General features: G+C 25.2%; 1 protein-coding gene and 1 long non-coding RNA gene across 2 annotated transcripts in view; one reads left to right on the top strand and one right to left on the bottom strand.

Moving 5' to 3' along the window:
• Positions 1–20,328, top strand: part of LOC126905336 (low-density lipoprotein receptor-related protein 1) — a 97,651-nt gene that overhangs the window by 36,906 nt on the left and 40,417 nt on the right. Inside the window, exons 28-45 of the mRNA XM_050684938.1 lie at positions 716–841; positions 2,782–3,068; positions 3,140–3,282; positions 3,405–3,655; positions 3,738–3,971; positions 5,083–5,260; positions 7,245–7,449; positions 7,517–7,706; positions 7,764–8,030; positions 8,138–8,374; positions 8,446–8,583; positions 10,855–11,010; positions 12,348–12,476; positions 13,211–13,404; positions 15,579–15,765; positions 15,851–15,979; positions 18,310–18,579; positions 18,657–18,859. Coding sequence (XP_050540895.1) covers positions 716–841; positions 2,782–3,068; positions 3,140–3,282; positions 3,405–3,655; positions 3,738–3,971; positions 5,083–5,260; positions 7,245–7,449; positions 7,517–7,706; positions 7,764–8,030; positions 8,138–8,374; positions 8,446–8,583; positions 10,855–11,010; positions 12,348–12,476; positions 13,211–13,404; positions 15,579–15,765; positions 15,851–15,979; positions 18,310–18,579; positions 18,657–18,859 — 3,524 coding nt within the window. The remainder of the gene's footprint in view (positions 1–715; positions 842–2,781; positions 3,069–3,139; positions 3,283–3,404; positions 3,656–3,737; positions 3,972–5,082; positions 5,261–7,244; positions 7,450–7,516; positions 7,707–7,763; positions 8,031–8,137; positions 8,375–8,445; positions 8,584–10,854; positions 11,011–12,347; positions 12,477–13,210; positions 13,405–15,578; positions 15,766–15,850; positions 15,980–18,309; positions 18,580–18,656; positions 18,860–20,328) is intronic.
• LOC126905381 (uncharacterized) overlaps positions 1–20,328 on the bottom strand; it is a 210,863-nt gene that overhangs the window by 153,577 nt on the left and 36,958 nt on the right. The window lies entirely within an intron of this gene.

The raw sequence follows: 20,328 nt of genomic DNA, 5'->3' as shown, positions 1-20,328 counted from the left end.
GGAGAACTTCACTAATTAACATGTCAGTCCATTCATTTTTATTTTTGTCTCAAAAACAATTTGGGCCTGCTCTTTAAGGAAAAAAAGTAACATAAGTAATTTTTTGTTTTCTTTCCGACCATTTACGATTGCTATCCTCTCAAATTAAAAACTATTGTTTTATGCAATGACAAAGTAAAGTTATGTTTTAAATGTTTAGTAAATATAAGTTATATGTAATGTATAATATGTTTAACTTAAATCCTAGTACAGTTGGTTAGTAGGTATATCCAAGTGAGACAATTAGGTTAACTATGTTGACAATCGTCGATTGACTAATCATTGAATAAAATAAGTTATTAACAATATAAATAAGAGAATAATGATGCTATTGAAAACTATATCTATAACAGCCACTTAAATACAACTTGTTAATTCAACGTTTGAGTAGAATTGTCACATCAGCATCTCTGTCTATGCTAATTAAAATGTATTACAAATTAAGTAAATGAAAATACAATGTGCATAATATAAGTGATAAGAACATAGTAATAAATGTTCTTACACTTTAAAATTAAATGTTTCAAAAACTAAGTACAACAAAAAATGATGTTAAGTAAAATTAAAACTATATTAAAAATATTATTAATTTAAAAAACTAAAAAATATTAAAAATATTAAACTCAAAACCACAAAAAAATTAATGAAAAGTCGTATAACAACTATATGATTTTAGACTATATATACTGGTCTGATGACGAACAAGGAACTGTAACGAGAATAAAACGTGATGGAACTAGCAGACAAATAATTGTTAATCATAAAAATTCTGGAGAACTTAGGCAAGGCACTTGGGTTTCAGGTAAAATAAATATGATTTGTTATTTTTATTAGAACAATTATATTTTATTTTTAGTGTATTAACTATATTCATATTACAATTTTGTATTTGAGTTTGAAATTACAAACTCCAAATCGTGCTAAAATTTTGTATAAGTTGTAAAAATTATACAATTAACAGATATTTAATATAAAAACTTGTAAATTGTATTTAAAAAATTATGATGTAATAGATATTGTATCTTTCCATAAAAATAATCAACTCTCACTGTATTGATACTGCTCATCATCAATTTGTAAAAAAACTTAAATTTCAATTACTTAAGGAAATTTCCTTAAAAAAATGAAAAACATTTTTCAATTTTAATTATAAATAAAATATCTTAAAATTAAGTAACCTTCAAAATGAAAAAATTATTAGTATTATTTTAGCTTCGATGCGAAGCTGAGAAGGTATTGGTTTTACTAAGATGTGTTTATTTTTTTATTTTTTTTTTTTTTTTGTTTATGTCTTTTACCACTTTTTCTCAGCTCTCACTGAACGGATTTCTTTCAACGATATGTCAAAAAATCACAAATCGTATATAGTCAAAGACATTACCCTCAAAAATAGAAAAAATTTCCCTCGTTCCCCGTAAATGGGGGAAACCTTCAAAAAAATTACAAATTTAAAAATCTCTAATTTTCAAAATTTTTTTTACTAAAAACTGCCATAACTTTTTCAAAAATGAACATATCAATATAATTTTTTTTTTTATATAGATATTTGATGTCTTTATCTATCATTTGGTATATATTTTTTGTAAATCTGATACTTAACCTGCCCATAGGGAGGGATTTAAAATGACAACTTTTTTACAAAAAATTAACTTTTTCAACTTAACTTTTGAAAATGTTCCGGAAGGTCTGACACTTTAATATATATCTTAAATTAAAGCTAATGTAATATAATTTAATTTAAAAAAAAAAAAATATTGACCTCTGGACTTGTCTTCATAGCGAAAATGGCATCTGAATGCTATTTTTGTGTGAAATTTCTTGATTTTATATTTTACATTTTTTACTTTAAAAGGCTATAACTTTTTAAAAAATGCATGGATCAATACAATTTTTTATGAGAAATAATATTTTTTAATAATCTCTTTTTCATTCGACATACTTTATCTTAATCAGGATATTAATAAGGAACTAGCAGATCATGTAGCTTTTGGAATAATACACCAATTTTTTAAAATTAAACACTATCTAAAGATTTGCATTGAAGCGTTTTATTTTTGAAAGTGATTTTAATCACTGTCAGATATCATTATACTTGATCCAACTATGCCACGTCACCACTGTGCCGCGACCCCCCTGTGCTGGGTTTTTTTAATTGTTAAAAATTGTATGAATCTTATTGAAATTATAATGATATAACTAGAAACAATAGTTTTTTTTCAATGTATTATTTTTGAAAATCCAATGAAATATCTAAGAGAAAAATTGATTTGAATGCAGCAATATACCAAATATTATTTTTGTTTAAAAACAAACTTTGAGCCATTATTTTAGAAATTATTAATACTCAAAAATATAGTTTGATTGTGAAGTGCGTTCATATTATTTTATCATTAATTGTTTCTTATTCTAGTTCCTTCTCTATTCAATTATAAAAATATTTGTCTTATGAAATATGATTCAAAAGATTTTAAAATAATCATTTTCTGAATTAAATTATTTTTTAAGATCTAAGCCAGTTAAATATATTGTCACCTCCAATAAAATATCTCCTTATTAATATAAGAATTAATTATTTAATCTTGTCTATACTTATACAATTTTTATTTGACTTTTAACAATTGCTTTTTATCAATCATAATATTTTGAAAAAATGCTAATTTTATTTCATAGAGTGATTTAATATATTATAAAATAATATAACATATTGAAAATGTAAAAATAAATAAAATACATTTTATCTAGGTATTTGTATTGATTGGATTTCTGGTCATATTTACTGGGCAAATCCTATTTTGAACATTATACAAGTTGCCTATCTAAATGGATCAAATGCTTTTATTGTGATAGATGGTAAAGAAACTATGGAACATCCTAATTCTCTTGCTGTTGATCCTAAAAAAGGTTTCCTTTTTTGGAGTATAAGACGTTATCATGGAATTTACCGATCTACACTTGATGGTAATAATATAAAAAATGTTGTATTTTACAAAGATAGATCATACATTGAAGATATAACACTAGATGATAAAGTAAATAATTGATATATTAATTGTTTGATTATGTATGCTACTTAATATTATTTTTTAATGTTTTGTAATAGAATCATAAAATATATTTTTGCCAAAAAAGTTTAATTGGACGCTGTAATTATGATGGTGCTGAATATGAAATTTTATATGAAGACAAAAATATTAATCCAGTCAGTTTAGTTGTACATGATGAAAATTTGTATTGGCTTGGTCTGTGAGTATAAAAGTTAAAGCTTTTTAAAATATTCTTAAATCTGTAATCATTTGAAATAATAACATTTAAAAATTATTTATGTTCTTTTATTGTTTAACAAATTTGTTTTAAATATACTATAGAGCTCAAGTAAAAGGTTCATCTTCATTAATGATTTCTCCTATTGGTAATTTATCTAATACTAAGGAGTTAATACAGGATTTAGGTGAACACCCTAAGGATGTTCAAATTTTTTCGAAATTTCGCCACCAAGGAACTAATGAATGTGCCAAAAATAATGGAGGTTGTCATGAATTGTGTTTGTTTAATGGAACATATAGTGTTTGTGTTTGTTCCAAAGGTATTATTAATGATGATGGCAAATCATGTGATGGTATGTTAATCAAATCATATTAAAATAGATTACGAATATTAAATTTTTAGTAATTATTTAGTGAATATAATTGTTTTTTTAGATTATAAAACTTTTGTTATGTATTCTGAAGTTAATAAAATAGCGAGCATCAATATTTCAGAAAACCCAAATATTATAACTCCATTCAGAGTAATAGAATCAAAATTATATGTGCAAAATGTAATTGCAGTATCATTTGATTATCAAAGATCTTTATTATTTTATTCTGATATTCAACGTGGCACCATTGATGCAATACACTTTAATGACACTGGACATCGAGTTATAGCTGAACGTATGAATTTTTACACTTAAAGAAATTTTAAATGTTAGCAGTTGCGTTTATGACACTTTAATCTAAAATTCACTTGGAGTTAATGTAAATTTAACTTTTTAAAATTTTATAACATGTGATCATCACTGATGTATGTTGGATTTTTAAACATGGATTTTCCAAAAGTAAAGAGTTAATCCATATAAAATCAACCTAAGTGGTTGCTGTACAACTATTTAAATTTTTTTTGAAATTTCAAACGTGAGTTTTCTAATATATAAATAAAAAAAAAAGATTTATAACCTGTTAAAATTTAGAAATTTTGTAATAAATAATATTTTCTAAGTAATTCTGAAATAATCTTTTTTTTTTTATAAAAAAAAATGACTTTCAAAATTAAAATTAATGATGAAGTACAAATGTTTTAATTAAATTTGTTTATTATATTTCATTAGTTTTTATTGTAAAATTTTTTTTTTTTTTTGTCCATCGGAGAAAACTAAAATAAAGTTTTTAGTAATTTGAATTATTTTAAAATGTGTTCTAAAAAAATGTCAAAATAAAATATTCAAAACATAATTATATTATAATACTGAATAATGTTAAGATGATGTAAAAAATATTGTTTTTAGCGTTAATTTTAATTTTAAAAAAGTTTTTTTTTTTATATAAAAAAGGGTTTTTAAAAATTACTTAAAAATATATATCAAAAATTAAAAAATCCATTTGTTAATTATTGAAAATGGTAAACCTGTTAAAATAATGTTACTTGTTAAATGGTCATGTAACTACTCTGGATGATTGATGTAGATCGTCGTCTGAATGAGTAAAATTTTTTTTCTAATCATTGTATAATAATTTGAAATAAAATACTAAAAAAGAAAGAAAATAACACTATTTTTAGGGGAGACAGATTTGTCATTTGTAATATTTACATGTCTTATATTCTGTATTTATATTAGTTTTTTTAAGTAAATGTCTTGGGTAATTCTGTTTAATATTGGTGTGTAATAAAATTAAGATGTAAATGACACCTCTGCTTAGCAGTTGTACGAAATGTTTTAATTTAATTTAATTTTTGTTGTTTTTCTCATGTTAATATTTTGATTATTCTTTCATTGTTGAATTTTAGATCAAGGCTCTGTAGAAGGACTTGATTATGAAAATATTCATAATATGCTTTATTGGACCAATGGCAATGCTACAATAAGCCGTATAAATCTTAATGATCCAAATGCTAAACCTGAAGTAGTTTTAAAATTAAGTCAATCTGATAGACTCCGAGGAATTGCAATTGATAGTTGTGAATTGTAAGTGAATTTTTTTTAATAAAATGATTTTCTTTTTTATTTTAAATAATTAAGGTTTTCACTGTACAAAAATCTTATATAAAATTTATTTATTTTTAGAAAAACTAAAATCAAAGTTTTCAATTCAATTATTTTAAAACAAGTTTATTTTAAATATTTTTTGATATTATATAGTTATTTATTGATAATAATTTAAGTGATACTTTGGTATTATTATTATTTTTATTTTAACTTAAAAATATAAAAAAAAGTTTATGTGTCTATTTTTTAAAGAATGTAAATATATTTAAGATAAAAATTATAGTATATCAAAAATCTTAGAAAAAAAAAATGTATAAGTAAATCAATTACAAAAAATAAACCTTGACTTACAGTCAAAATTCAGCATAATGGGGATTCAGCTACGAAACTGTATATTTTTCAAAATCAAAGTGCTACAGAGGGTTTTTAGTGATTCTTTAAAGAGCTAATAGATAAATAAAAGTGTCAACTATATAATTAATTCAACCATTGGAATGTGTATTTTAGTTTCGATGCGAAGTTGAGAAGGTATAATTTTACCATGATATGTTTATATTTATATTTATGTCAGTTGCCACTTTTATTCAGTTCTCACTGAGATTTCTTTCTATGATACGTCAAAAGACCACAATCATATCTAATTGAAAATATTACCCTTAAAAATTGAAATAAATACCTTCGTTCCCTGTATGTAGAGAAAATCCCCTAAAAAATTACAATTGGTAAATTTTGACATTTTTTTCTCATAAAACTGCCATAACTTTTTTAAAAATAAACGTACCAAATTAATTTTTTTTTAAATAGAAACTTTAGGTATTTCCCTTTCATATGATATACATTTTTTCAAACCTATCCCTTTACCTGCCTACAAGGGCAGATTCAAAATAGCAACTTTTTTACAAAAGTGAATTTTTTCAACTTAACTTTTGAAAATGTTTGGGAAATACTGTGTCTTTTAATTATATTTTAAATTAAAATTTATGTTATGTACTATAAGTTTAAAAAAAAATTTTCTCGACCTATCTTTTATGTGCAATTGGCAGTCGAAGTTGACACAAAAAATAAGAGTTCATTTTGCTTTTGGAATAATCCACCAATTTCTTAAAAATTAATCACTATCTATAGATTTTCAACAAAGCATTTCTTATGATGGTGATTTTAATCACTGTCAGTCAGATATCATTTATACTTGTTCATACTGTGCCATGACCACTCTTCTACCAATTTTTTATATGTGAATATTCATTTTTATATAATTAGTTACAATATCAAAAATAAAGGTGATAATAGAAGTCAAGTTGTAGATATAAAATCAGCGCAAAAAATTGATCATGAAAAGTATATTTTTGACCTTGATGTAAATTCTTTTTTTAAAATCTGACCGTTTCTCTTTGTACGGGGGGTTAAAAAATTTTTATATAAATTAATTCAAATTAATTACTGTCGATATTTTAAAGCTAAGTTTTATTATATAGAAAATGCACTTTCTGTTAGTTAAACTTTTTCAAATTATAACTTGCATATTAAGTAGAGTTTTTGAATTTTTAGCGTAACCTTATTACATGTATAATTTTATTTGAAAAATGTAAAAACGAAAATAATTTTATGATATAAGATGTATCAACAATTTTGGATGTCAGATACTGATTTTTGTAGCTTAAAATAATAGCTCAGTCAAAAGTTAATGTAATAAAAAAAAAATGTTAAAGGTACTTTAAAAATGACTTTTGAGGATGATGTAAAAATTTTACATCTTACATCACTAAACTCTTAATTACCAAGTGTTTTTCACAAAATATTTAAAAGCTTGCAGAAGAGCGCTAAAAGCTTTTAGGCCTTCGCCAATAACTTTTCTTGGATTCATAATACAGTACTCAAAAAAAAATTTATTTTGTAAATCAATTTTTCTAAAATCAATCAATCTTATTTTTTGTATAATAATTTTTTTTTTTTTTTGATCCAGACGTATGTATTGGACTAATTGGAATAATTTAAAACCTAGTATACAAAGAGCTTCTTTAAATGGATACATGATAGAAACTATTATAGGTACTGATATTCAAATTCCAAATGCTCTCACAATAGATCATGTCGCTCAAAAAATTTATTGGGGTGATGCAAAATTGGACAAAATAGAACGTTGTGAATATGATGGGACTAATCGTGTTGTATGTAACTAATATTATGTCTATAAATATCAATTTTTATTAAGGAATTATTTTATTAAACTCTTAGGTTCTAGCAGAATTGTATCCTCAACATCCATTTGATATTGCTGTTTATGGTGATCATTTCTTTTGGACAGATTGGATGTTACATGCAGTATTACGTGCTGATAAATATACAGGAGAAAATGTTGCATGGTTAAGAAAAGATATAATAAGGCCTATGGGAATAGTAGCTATTTCAAATAACACTAATGACTGTATAAGTTCAAATAACTAATTTTATATTGGAATTTTAAGAGCTATTTTTATCATAGGTTTTAAAAACCCATGTCGCATAAATAATGGTGATTGTGAAGATATTTGTCGTTTAGACATAAAGGGTGATATTGAATGTTCATGTCATAATGGCCGTACACTTTTATCAGATAAAAAAAGATGTATTAAGAACTCAAACAACGTTAAAAAAAATTGTTCAAAAAATGAATTTGCTTGTTCTTCCTTTGGTTGTGTGCCTATAGAAAACACTTGTGATAGTATACAACATTGCCAAGATGGATCTGATGAAGATTATAAATATTGTGGTAACTATAATTTCAATAATGTTTTTTCTTATAATTTTTTGTATTCATTTAATAAATAATACAAATTAATACATTTAATATATATATAATTTAATTTTTATTTTAAGCAACCAGAACTTGTCCTGATGAATTTTTTTCCTGTCAAGGATTTATAACTCGTTGTTTTTCTAACAAGCGAAAATGTGATGGTCATATTGATTGTTTAAAAGATGGTTCTGATGAAATTGATTGTACATGTCAAAATTCTACATATTTCCGTTGCAAATCAAATGAATGTATTGCTCCAAATTTACTTTGTGATGGCGATCCAGATTGTAGTGATGCAAGTGATGAAGTTGGATGTGGTAAATTTTTAATATTTAGGTATTAAAAAAAAATATATACAATCTAATTCATTTTTGTACTGCTGTTGTAGAACAAACTTCTTGTGAACATTTTTCTAATGCTACATTGATAAGCTGTAATACAACAACTGCTTGCATACATCCTTCATGGATTTGTGATGGTTATAATGATTGCTGGGATAATAATGATGAAAAAAATTGTTCCTCGTGTAAGATATGCAATTTTGTTAACAAGTTTTTAAATGAAACATTTTTATAGATAGTGAAATACTTAATATTTTTTATTAGTTTGAACAATTCTGTTTTAATAGTTCTACAAATTAGTTTAATTTTGTCATAATTCTAGTTTTTTTAATTAATCATATAGAATGATTGAAATCTGGTAAGATACTCATTTTCTCAAGACTATTGAAAATTTTTCAATTTTGTAAACAGAAATATTATTTGGTTTAAAAAACTATAGCAATATAGTATAATATAACCTAATATAACAAAAAAAAAATTGTTTTCATCTTTTCAGGGTTAAAAAATTAAAAATCTAATTTTATTAAATGGAAATTCCTATTTTAGACTTAATAGTATAATAAAAGAATAAATTAAATAAATCTGTTACAACATGTTAAGTGATTTTATTTCTATTGTTTTTTCATTGTATCATATACAGTAGTCTTATTTGTATACTATCACATAAACTAAGATATAACAAGTAAGAAAATAAAATGTAAAATATTACAAGTTTTCTTGATAATTATCTTAATAAATAGTTGTGGGCTTTCAAAACACATTATTTCTCCACCAGTATTATAAAACAAAATCGGTAGTAAATTTTTGCTTGAAATCTAAATCTTTAAACAATCTTAAAAGACAAATATTTAATTAGATAAAAAAAAATTATAAAAATAAAAGTGTTTGTAATTTTTTTTCCCTGTCATATTAAAAAAATGAGTTCCTAAGTAAGAAAATCAAATTAAGGATTTTACCTCTGAAGAGATGATAAAAATTAGTTAATTGCATATTGTTGTAGACTTTAAACCTAAATTTTTTTCTCTTTAAGACATTTAAAAAAAGTGCAGATTTATCAATACATTTTTAAAAAGTTAAGTTTTGATGTAAATATCAATTTTATTTTAAACTCGGCCAAAAAGTCAAATTTTTTAAAAAAATTATGTAATTTAAACAAAAAATACCTAAGGTATTAAAAATAATTTGGTTTAATTCATACATTTTCTAAAAGTTAATGGTGATATTAGGTTTAAAAATCTCAGCATTTTTCTATTTTTGAAGGTAATATCTTCAATTAGATAAGATTTGTGATTAATACCTTCTCAGTTTTAAATTAATTTTCATTGGAAATATTATTTTATAGGAATAAGTTAACATTTATAACTACATTATAAAAAAATTCTGTAATAATTTAATATTTGAGATATAATTTCTATAAAACAAAGGACTTGAAATCAATAACATGCACGAGCACAGCTTGAAAAATATGTATGTGGAGCTATTTTATAATTTATGATAATAAATCCAATAAAAAGGTTTTTTCACCTCATTGTTTTATCCCTCCTCTCCAAAAAATTTAATTTGACTGTGAGATTGGACATCTCCCATACAAACTACACTTATAATAATATATTATGCACCAAAAAATTAAAAATTAAGTTAGTTCCAAAAAAATGTTCTAAAAAGTACTAAGTCCAACAAATGAGTTGAGTGCCTTAAGAGAAAAATAGACCATGCAATAAGAAATTTCGACAGTGCTCTCTTTGGACATGGTTTGTAAGTAACTGTTAGATAATGTTAGTATCATACTGTTTTATTGGCTGAAAAAAAAATTAAATGAATCAAAATTTGTGATGTGATGAACACTCTTTAGCAGCTAGCTTTTTTTTAGGGTAAAAAAAAAGTGTTGATGAAATTTTTTATTGCAGTCATTTGAATTTAATCAATGATATAAGTAACAAAGACATAAATAAATGGATGAAGAAACAGTTCAGATAGAGAACCTTAGAAATTATAACTTAAAATAAAAATCTTGAGTAATTCATAATTTTCTTTGAATTTCTAAAAATTATGATTTGCTTAAAATTATGTTTTTGGCTCATAGTGTGTTATTCATTTCAGATCAGGTTTGACAATATATTACATTATTAAAACTTTTTATTTTTATTTTGTTATAAATATTAAAAGTTATTTAATCATATTATTTAGTTAAATTTTATGTTTTCTAACTACTATAATTCTTTAATTCAAGATCTCTCCTCTACTATTATCCCAAGTGACCCTAGTAAACTTAACTGGTAACGCGTTATCTATTAGCTGATTTATACCAGAAACTCAAGTAATAAAGAACTGCTAATGAGCGGTTTTTTCATTTAAACCTTTTATAAACTCCCAGATTATTTTTGTACTTATTGAAAACAAATATATATAATTTACAGATTGTACAAATTAATAATAATAATAAATTTTCGTTCTAGATAAAACTATATTACCATCAAAAAATAATTGTTTAGTTGGCGATTTTAAATGTTCAAATGGTAAATGTATAAACAAAAATTGGGTGTGTGATGGTGATGATGATTGTGGTGATTCGTCAAATACTTTAATACCTCCAACTGATGAAAGAAATTGTTGTAAGTATCCTTACAGTATGTATAATGGGTCTTCAAAACTATTTTTGTGTAATATTATTGTATTATTATTAAATAGTGTTATTTTAATTTAAGTTGAACAATTTATTTCAAGTTAAGTTAGTTTTTTTTTATTCTAAATTTAATGTAAAGCCGAGAAGTTATTTTATTATTATTTTTTTAAGTCAATACATATTGATCAAATTTTACTGGACTGATTTTGCTCAAAAAAATGTCAAAATATTACAAAGCATGTCTATAATTGTGATAAAATTACACTTAAACCCTGTAATATATCGAAATATCACAAAAATATTACATGTGTTACCATTTTTTCTCAGCTCTCACTGAACCGATTTCTTTCAACAATACATTAAAGATTACAAATCGTATCTAGTCGAAGACATTACTATCAAAAATTGAAAAGAATTTCCATCGTTCCCTGTAAATGAGAGAAATCTCAAAAAAAATTACAAATTTAAAAATCGCTAATTTTCAAAAAAATTTCAATTTTTTTTCTTAAAACTACCATAACTTTTTCAATAATGATTATATCAATATAATTTTTTTTATATGCATAATGTCTTTACTTATCATTTGATATAATTTTTTTTATATGCATAATGTCTTTACTTATCATTTGATATAATTTTTTTTATAAATTTGACACTTTACTTGCTCACAGGGAGGGATTCAAAATGACAACTTTTTCAACTTTACTTTAGAAAGTGTTCAGGAAATACTGACACTTTTATATATAACTTGAATTAAAACTTATGTAATATAAGCATTTTATGAAAAAAAAAAATTTCGAACTTTATTTTGTCTTCACGGTGTAATTGGCTACCAAATGTTATTTTTGTGTGAAAATTCTCGATTTTATTTTTTACATTTTTAACTTAATAATGCTATAACTTATTGAAAAGTGTATGAATCAACACAATTTTTTTATGAGAAATAATATTTTTTAATAATCTTTTTTTCATTCGACATACTTTATCTTAATCAGGATATTAATAAGGAACTAGCAGATCATGTAGCTTTTGGAATAATACACCAATTTTTTAAAATGAAACACTATCTAAAGATTTGCATCGAAGCGTTTTTTTTTATAGTGATTTTAATCACTGTCAGATATCATTATACTTGGTCCAACTATGCTACATCACCACTGTGCTGGGTTTTTTTTTTTAACTATTAATATAAGGGAGATGTTATTTTTTTTAGAAAAAATGAACTATAAAAAAATTTTGCTTTTTATTTGTGAGCTTCATAAATTTATTTTTATTAACCTATTATTAATTGATTGATTATTATTAATTAATTTATATGTTTTTTAGCTATTAAATGCAAACCATCTGAATTTCACTGTAAAACTAAAATGGAAACTTTTGAATGTTTACCAGCTTCATGGCAATGTGATGGAACTCTTGATTGTAGTGATGGATCTGATGAACCAAAAAATTGTTGTAAGATGTTTAAAATATTATAATTTTAGCATTATTGTTTTAATTATTCTTAAAGAATCAACTTTTCATGGGCATAAATAGAAATTTTAGAGGGGATTAAGTTGAGACTTAGTTTCATATAAATTCTTCTTTAAGTAAAACCTTATAGTCATAAAAATAAAAAAAACCCATTATTGTCAGAACCTAGCTTAGTTAGGACTAGGTATAGTTAAAAACAGTATAGATTTAAATCTAACAGTAATTAAAATTATTTTCATACAATATTTAAATGAAAATGTGCTGGATAATAGTTATGTAATTTTTTTGGGGGAAGAAAACTTATTTTTAAATGAGGCAGAGTTTGAGACTTCTCGATATGTTAATGCTACTAATAACACATAATATATTTTATGGTATTAAAGTTAATCATTTAATCTAAAATCTTTATTTTTCTAACTTTGATTACCATTAGTTACTTATAGAAGGTGAATGTTTGAAATGTTTTTATTCTTCAACATAAATAACATTGCAAAAATGTTAATTTAGTATATTTATAAGTATACTAAATTTTAACTTGGCACTCTATTTATCTTCTGTAAAAACAATAATTTTGAATTCATCTAATTGGTTATTTTATAAATAGAGAGATTAAGTATTTCAAATATTTTGGTGTTTGGCTATATACTTAATTTTTTTTTTTTTACAATTCAATTTATTGCAATAATAATAAATTATCAATTTTGATTTTTTTTTAGTAAACAGAAATTGTTCAATCAGCGATTTTCATTGTAACAAAACTGGTAGATGTATTCCTTTTTCGTGGGTATGTGACAAAGACAATGATTGTGGTGATGCTTCTGATGAGAATGATGAAGAATGTAAATTTTATAACAAAACCTTGTGTCCTCTTGATCAGTTCCAATGCTTAAACAAAAGATGTATTTTTCAAGTAATTTTCAAATATATATTGTTTTTATCATATTTCAGTCTAATACTATAACAAAATAATTTAACAGTTAAAAAAATTTTAATTTGTCCATCATTATTTTTAGATACAAATATTCAATTCTAGTTAAGTTAAAAAATAGATATTTATATGTTTTCAAATATAGTTATTATTCATAATATGTTTATTAAACTATTGATAGTTAATATTTTTTATAACAATATGTGAAAGTTATAAATTTATTTTATTGGGTTAGCATTGAAAAATAAATGTATATTTATATACATAATATGGTTGTATATGGTTGATACAATCTTTAAATTATTTTTAACTATTGCTATGAAGAGGCCCCAGTCAAAGTATTTTAGTTACAATTCTGATATTTTGTGGTTATTTATGTCATTTTCTGTTGCTAGTTTAATTTGAATTGGCGGATTGTCGCTATTGTACAGATAAGAAACTGACTAATCTATTCATTGAATTAGTGATATACTGCAAAGAGTATAGTCTATTTCTAAATTTTTTCTAGTTCAGTTTAGTATCATCTCTGTTTTTCACTAATGTTTAATTATGGTTTTCAATTTTTACTTAGCTGTCAGTTTTTTTCTAAACACCATGTTGTTTGAAGTCACCGGTTATTAAATACGGTAGTTGAACTAATATATGCCTGAGCTACGCCACTGTGAAGTTGCTTTGATTTAATATGTAAATTTTTTAAATTGTGATTGTTGTGTCAATTGTGATAGTTATTGCTATTATTTTAAGTTATATTATGTTAATAAATTTAAAGGGTATTTTTTTTCACATTGTAAATTTACTATAGTCAGAAAGTTATGATGTATTTTTCTTTAGAGATATGCTCATAAATATATTTTAAGTGATATATATGTCAGGAGGATATCTTCTGAAAAATAGAAGTTCTCCAAAAATTATTCAATTTAGATAGAATTTTCCCTTGAATCACTTATCATTTTTTTTACTCTTATTTAAACATATTTCAAATCGGTTTTCATATTGAGTTCCAAACTTTTTATAATTTAGAAGAAATATTTTGAATTACTAAATTTTTACTTCACTTGTCAACAAATATAATTGAATAAAGATATTTATAATTACAAGCAAACGTGACATTAGGTTTTTACACTATAACCATAGATTTTTGTTCCTTTTTCTCTATCAGGTAAAAATCAAAAGCAATAAAAAAAGAAGTTAACTATTCGGTGTGCTACTAAGTTCTCACTGTTTGTCAATAAATGACTCCAACAGTTAGTGCTAATCAATTTTAACACATTTAAAACATTATGAACCATGCTAAGACATATGGTAAACAAACTACTGTTCTTATGTAAGAAGGCCAATAACTATCACTAGGGAATGGTATCAACTTAAATTAATGTGACTGAGCTGAGCTCTGTGTGAAAAACGGCCACAATAAGAGTAGAGGTACTAAAAAGTGATTCCACTGCATGACAACAATCGGCCGCATGTTGCTAAACCTGTTAAACCTTCATAGAAACGGTTAAATGGGAACTTTTACCACATCTTTCATATTTTCCTGATATTGAGTCGTCTGATTATTACTTGTTTCGTTTGATGGTACATGGTCTTGCTGATTAGTAGTTCTGCTCATATAAAGATATTATGAAAAATGGTTTGATTTGTGAACAGCTTCAAAAGACAAACACTTTTATTGTAATAATATTCGAGCTTTATCAAAAAGATGGAAATTGTTTGTAGTTAGCGATGGGAAATACTTTTAATGATTTATTTTTAACTATTTTTTCACAATAAAGTTGTATTTTTATAAAAAAAAAAAACAGCAAGAACTTAATTGCGCAACTAATATAAATAGTTTATGATTTTCACCTGCTTGAAAAAAATAAAAAATGTAATGCATCAAGAATTGTGTAATATTAAAATATGATAAAATGTTTTCTATTAATAGAACTATCAATTCTATTGACTGACAATTTATATGCCATATTTTTATATGTTTATTTTGACCAATGGCATATTTAGTGATTTATTCTAGAGCAGCCTTTAGTGGAGTAAGGATATTAAGATTTTCAAATACTGTCTTAACTTGACTTTAAATTTAAATTTCCTAGAATTTTTTTTTCTTTTTTATATATATAAATTTATTTTAATTGTTCAATGTTTAATTTTATCATCTATAGGAATATTACTGTGATGGACATAATGATTGCGGTGATAATTCTGACGAACCAGAAAAATGTAAAGTATGTAATCCTGATAATGAATTTATTTGTGAAAATGGTGTTTGTATATTACATTCTGATGTTTGTAATGGTAAAAATGATTGTGGTGATAATTCTGATGAAAATTTGCATATAGAGGAATGTAGTAAGTGCTGTTTTTATTATGATATTTATCATAATAATTGCTTTAGATTTATTTCATATTACTAAAAAGAATAAATATTTTATAGAGAATTATAAGAATGAAAATTGTTTGTGGCCTAATAATTTTTTTTGCTATAACAAAATTTGTATTAATGCTAGTCTCACATGTAATGGTCAAAATGATTGTGGAGATTTCAGCGATGAAGATAAATGCAGTGAGTTAATAAGCACAGATTTTAAAAATAAAATTTCTGTAAAGTTGTATAGGTTAAATCTTTCTATTGAAATTATTAAATTACATTTAAAAATAACCCAGCACAGTGGGGTGGCAGCATAGTGGAGTCGTAACATAGTTGGGTCCAGTATAGATGATATCTGACAGTGATTAAAATCACTATCATAAAATACGTTTCGATGCAAATCTGTAGATAGTGTTTAATTTAAAAAAAAAAATTTGTCAAAAAAGTAGGTCAAGTGAGAGATGAGAAAATAAATGATAGCTACAAAAAAAAAAACCACATAGTAAAATAATATTAATATGAATTTCTTCTCACGAGAGGAGACTACAATAATGGAATCCTTGATATTTATTGAAGTTATTGAAGTAAAACATTTTTTTCTAACTCAAAAATAATTAAGAAAAAATACAGTGCCACAGACGTGAAAGACCCAAGTTTTACCATCTCAGAAACCGTACGTTGCATTCGTCACTTAATATAAATGGAAATTTAGCTAGTTCAAATTTTAAAGTTATTTTTCTCGACTTCAAAAATAACAAAAAAATTTAAATATGTCTAACTTTTTATTCTATGTCAATTAGATTGATATAATATTTCAGTTTCAAAATTTAATTTGAAAAAGTAAATTTTTTGTGAAAAAGTTGTCATTTTAAATCCCCCCTATGGGCAGGTTAAGTATCAAATTTACAAAAAATATATACCAAATGATAGATAAAGACATCAAGCATCTATAAAAAAAAAAATTATATTGATATGTTCATTTTTGAAAAAGTTACGGCAGTTTTTAGTAAAAAAAATTTCGAAAATTAGAGATTTTTAAATTTGTAATTTTTTTGGAGGTTTCCCCCATTTACGGGGAACGAGGGAAATTTTTTCAATTTTTGAGGGTAATGTCTTTGACTAGATACAATTTGTGATCTTTTGACGTATCATTGAATGAAATCGGTTCGGTGAGAGCTGAGAAAAAGTGGTAACAGACACAAAAAAAAAAAACATCTTAGTAAAACCAATACCTTCTCAGCTTCGCATCGAAGCTAAAAAAATAAACACATCATAGTAAAACCAATACCATCTCAGCTTCGCATCAAAGCTAAAATTGAAATATTTACACAGTAAATTAAAAAATTTAATAAATTCTAAGTATAATTTAATATTTATGATAATTTAAAATTTAATGTTTTAAGTTATAGTTGTTATTATATATATACATGTAACATATTAAACAATGAAAAGTAATTTAAATATTTCTTAGTTATTTTTATGAATATGTTAAGTTTTACAGTATTAAAGATTCAGTGATTATCGTGTAATAATTGTTTTTTAAATACTTTTTACACTTTAGGACCACAAAAATAATAGATATGAATAGAATAGAATAGAAGCATTTTTAATTGCTTTAAAAAGATAGCCATTTTATAAAACAGATTTTAATGGAAAATTTGATAATAAATACACTTTTTATACTTTTCAATTTTATAAATAATTAATTAATTAAAATAATATAAAACGAAGCTAAACTTAATAGTATAATGTATAAATAAAATAAACTATTAGATTCGTGGTGCATCATCATCAGGCTTTTATTATCAATAAAACAAACCAGTCAATGCTGTAAAGTAACATGAAACACCTCCAATGAGTTCATATACTAACATCTCATTGCCACTTACCCTAATCAACAACAGTTACGACAGTTTTCACCAACAAATTTAAACACTAAGAGTTTACATTTGTTTACAATTTACTAAATATTTGGTTAAAATCTGCTTTACAAAATGCTATCTTAAATTTTGAACAATTTTGTAAATAAATTGAAAAATATTTACAGTTAATATTATATCTTGTAGTCTTAAAGCATAAAAAGTATAAAAAAAAATTACTACAAAATAGTAGTCACTGGAATCAAAAGTTGTAAAATTTGTTAAAATATATTAGACTACTTAGCATATACTTAGTAAATTTTTAAATGCTAGCCACTTGATTAAAAATGATCTAAAAAATTAACTGGTCACTAATAAAAATTAGTGAAAATTAAATTGAAGAGAAATCGAGCAGCTATTGTTAAAAGAAACACTTTGTATATGTATGATAAATAAATTGCTTTAGTTGCGGTTTTGAAGTAGATAACTATGTAACATAAAAATATTTATATAGAAATATAATTTAAAAGTATTTTTACACGAATAGTCTTGTTGGGAATATTTTAATCAATTTTAAATACATCTGTGCTGAAATTGTTGATTTTTATTATAATAATACCATTATAGAAAATTGTCCTTATTTATATTAAAATTTTATTTTATTAGACATCAATGAGTGTCTTTTAGAAAATGTGACTAATGTGTTCCGCCCATGTGATCATATATGTATAGACCGTCCAGTTGGTTATGAATGTCAATGTTTTCCTGGTTATAAAGTGGTTGGGTCTGTATGTCATGATATCAATGAATGTAATTCAACTGAGATCATAAAACCATGTGATCAAATATGTTTCAATACTATTGGCTCTTATAAATGTAACTGTTTGGCTGGTTATAATTTATTACCTGATGGTCAATCATGCAAAGCTTCAACAAGTATTGATTATAAATTCTTTGTACTCGATTAATAATATTTAACTAATTTTATATCAATACCTATGTAATAATTTTAGTTGAGAAGCCTGCAATTATTTTTGCAAATAAATATTATCTAAAAAAAATTGATTTAAGAGGTGTTGAAAATGAAATATTAGTGGATAACTTGACAAATGCTGTTGCTATCGACTATGATTTTTCAGAAAATTGTTATTACTGGTCTGACATCACTAATCAAGGAAGCACAATTAAACGAATCTGCAATAATAAAATTTCTGAGGTACATAATATATTTTTAATACAGTTATTACGAATATAAACAGCAAATCATCATAGGAGATAAATATAACATCTACCTACCTAAAATATCCTCGATTAATTGTTTATAGTTTTACAAATTTAAAATATAAAATAAAACATTAATATTTCAGAATTTATAATACCTATTTGATAAAAGTCATTCATTATATTACTTTTGTTTCTAAGATCACTAGATCACTCTAGTTACGCACATAGACAGAACTGTTCTCTCAAATGCAGTGTCTTTTTTTTTTTCTCGACCGGCATTATTGTGAGCCGCCCTAGAACTGCGTGAGGCATTACTTCAGGGCGGCCCACTCCGTCTTAATAATTCACACCACCACGTTGTGAATCAGCCCGAAATTAATCAAGAGCTGATTGGCAACGTGGTGTGGCCCCCTCCCGTTAACCGGATCCCAGAGTGGGAACCATTAGGGAGGGTTGGCAAAATAACTCACAAACAAAAACAAAACACAAAAGCAAAAACAAGAACCAAAGACATCGGCCTAAACCAGCACCTCAGGTCCTCTTGTGCCGGGCGGCGTGACTGCCTCTGTCTCTGGCGTTCCAATTCCTACTTCTTTAACAAGACAGATTCGCCGAACGCCTAAACGAGTCTCCACGCCTCCCGGCTCCTCAACATCAGGTCCACCATGGACCTGACTCGGAACGTGGACCCAAAGAGACCCAACCAAACCCAATCCAACCGAAACTGTCCAGATTGCCGCCCGCCTCTGCACTCTGAGCAAGGCTTCACAGTTTTTGGACAAATACTCAAGAGTATCCGCCCAAACCCGGGACCCATACAGGAGGACCGAGTGTACGACATTGACTAAAAATCTGCGCCGCATCTCCCTCGGCCCTCCCATATTGGGCATGAGTGCTGCCAGGCAATTCATGACTTTCTGGGCCGCACGAGTAATGTGTAGCCCGAACTTTAGACGTTTGTCTATGACAAAGCCCAGATAAGTCATAGAGTCCTTAAGCGGAATCTCCTCCCCCAGCACGGCGAGCTGTGGGGGAGTGAACTTGTACCTGCCCGTGGACAAAACTGCTTCAGTCTTGTCCAGGGCGAGACTCAGTCCACTTCCCTCCTGCTGGATCTAGGTGGTGACTGTGCTGAGCGTGCAGTTCTCACGAGATCCAAATGCAGTGTCTATATGACCACAAATTTACTGTTGTTTTTATTTTACGGTTTATTTTTACGTAGTGTGTCATAACACACAACATATATTTGTAACATTTGTTAAATAACATTTACATTTTATTTAAAAATTTACTAATTATTTTTTCCTCTAACTCTCACAAAAAATATGATAGTATCTCTTATGTATAAATATATTCTAAAAAAAATTGGGGATGTTATTTGATAATAAAAATTAGTTAATAGTTAAGTATTTAATTTTATTTTTAAACACATTTTTTATTATACTTTTTATAACAATATTA

This window comes from Daktulosphaira vitifoliae, unplaced genomic scaffold, assembly GCF_025091365.1.
Source record: "Daktulosphaira vitifoliae isolate Bord-2020 unplaced genomic scaffold, ASM2509136v1 Scaffold_4, whole genome shotgun sequence".
Taxonomy (NCBI): domain Eukaryota; kingdom Metazoa; phylum Arthropoda; class Insecta; order Hemiptera; family Phylloxeridae; genus Daktulosphaira; species Daktulosphaira vitifoliae.
This window is presented reverse-complemented; position numbering and strand designations above follow the sequence as displayed.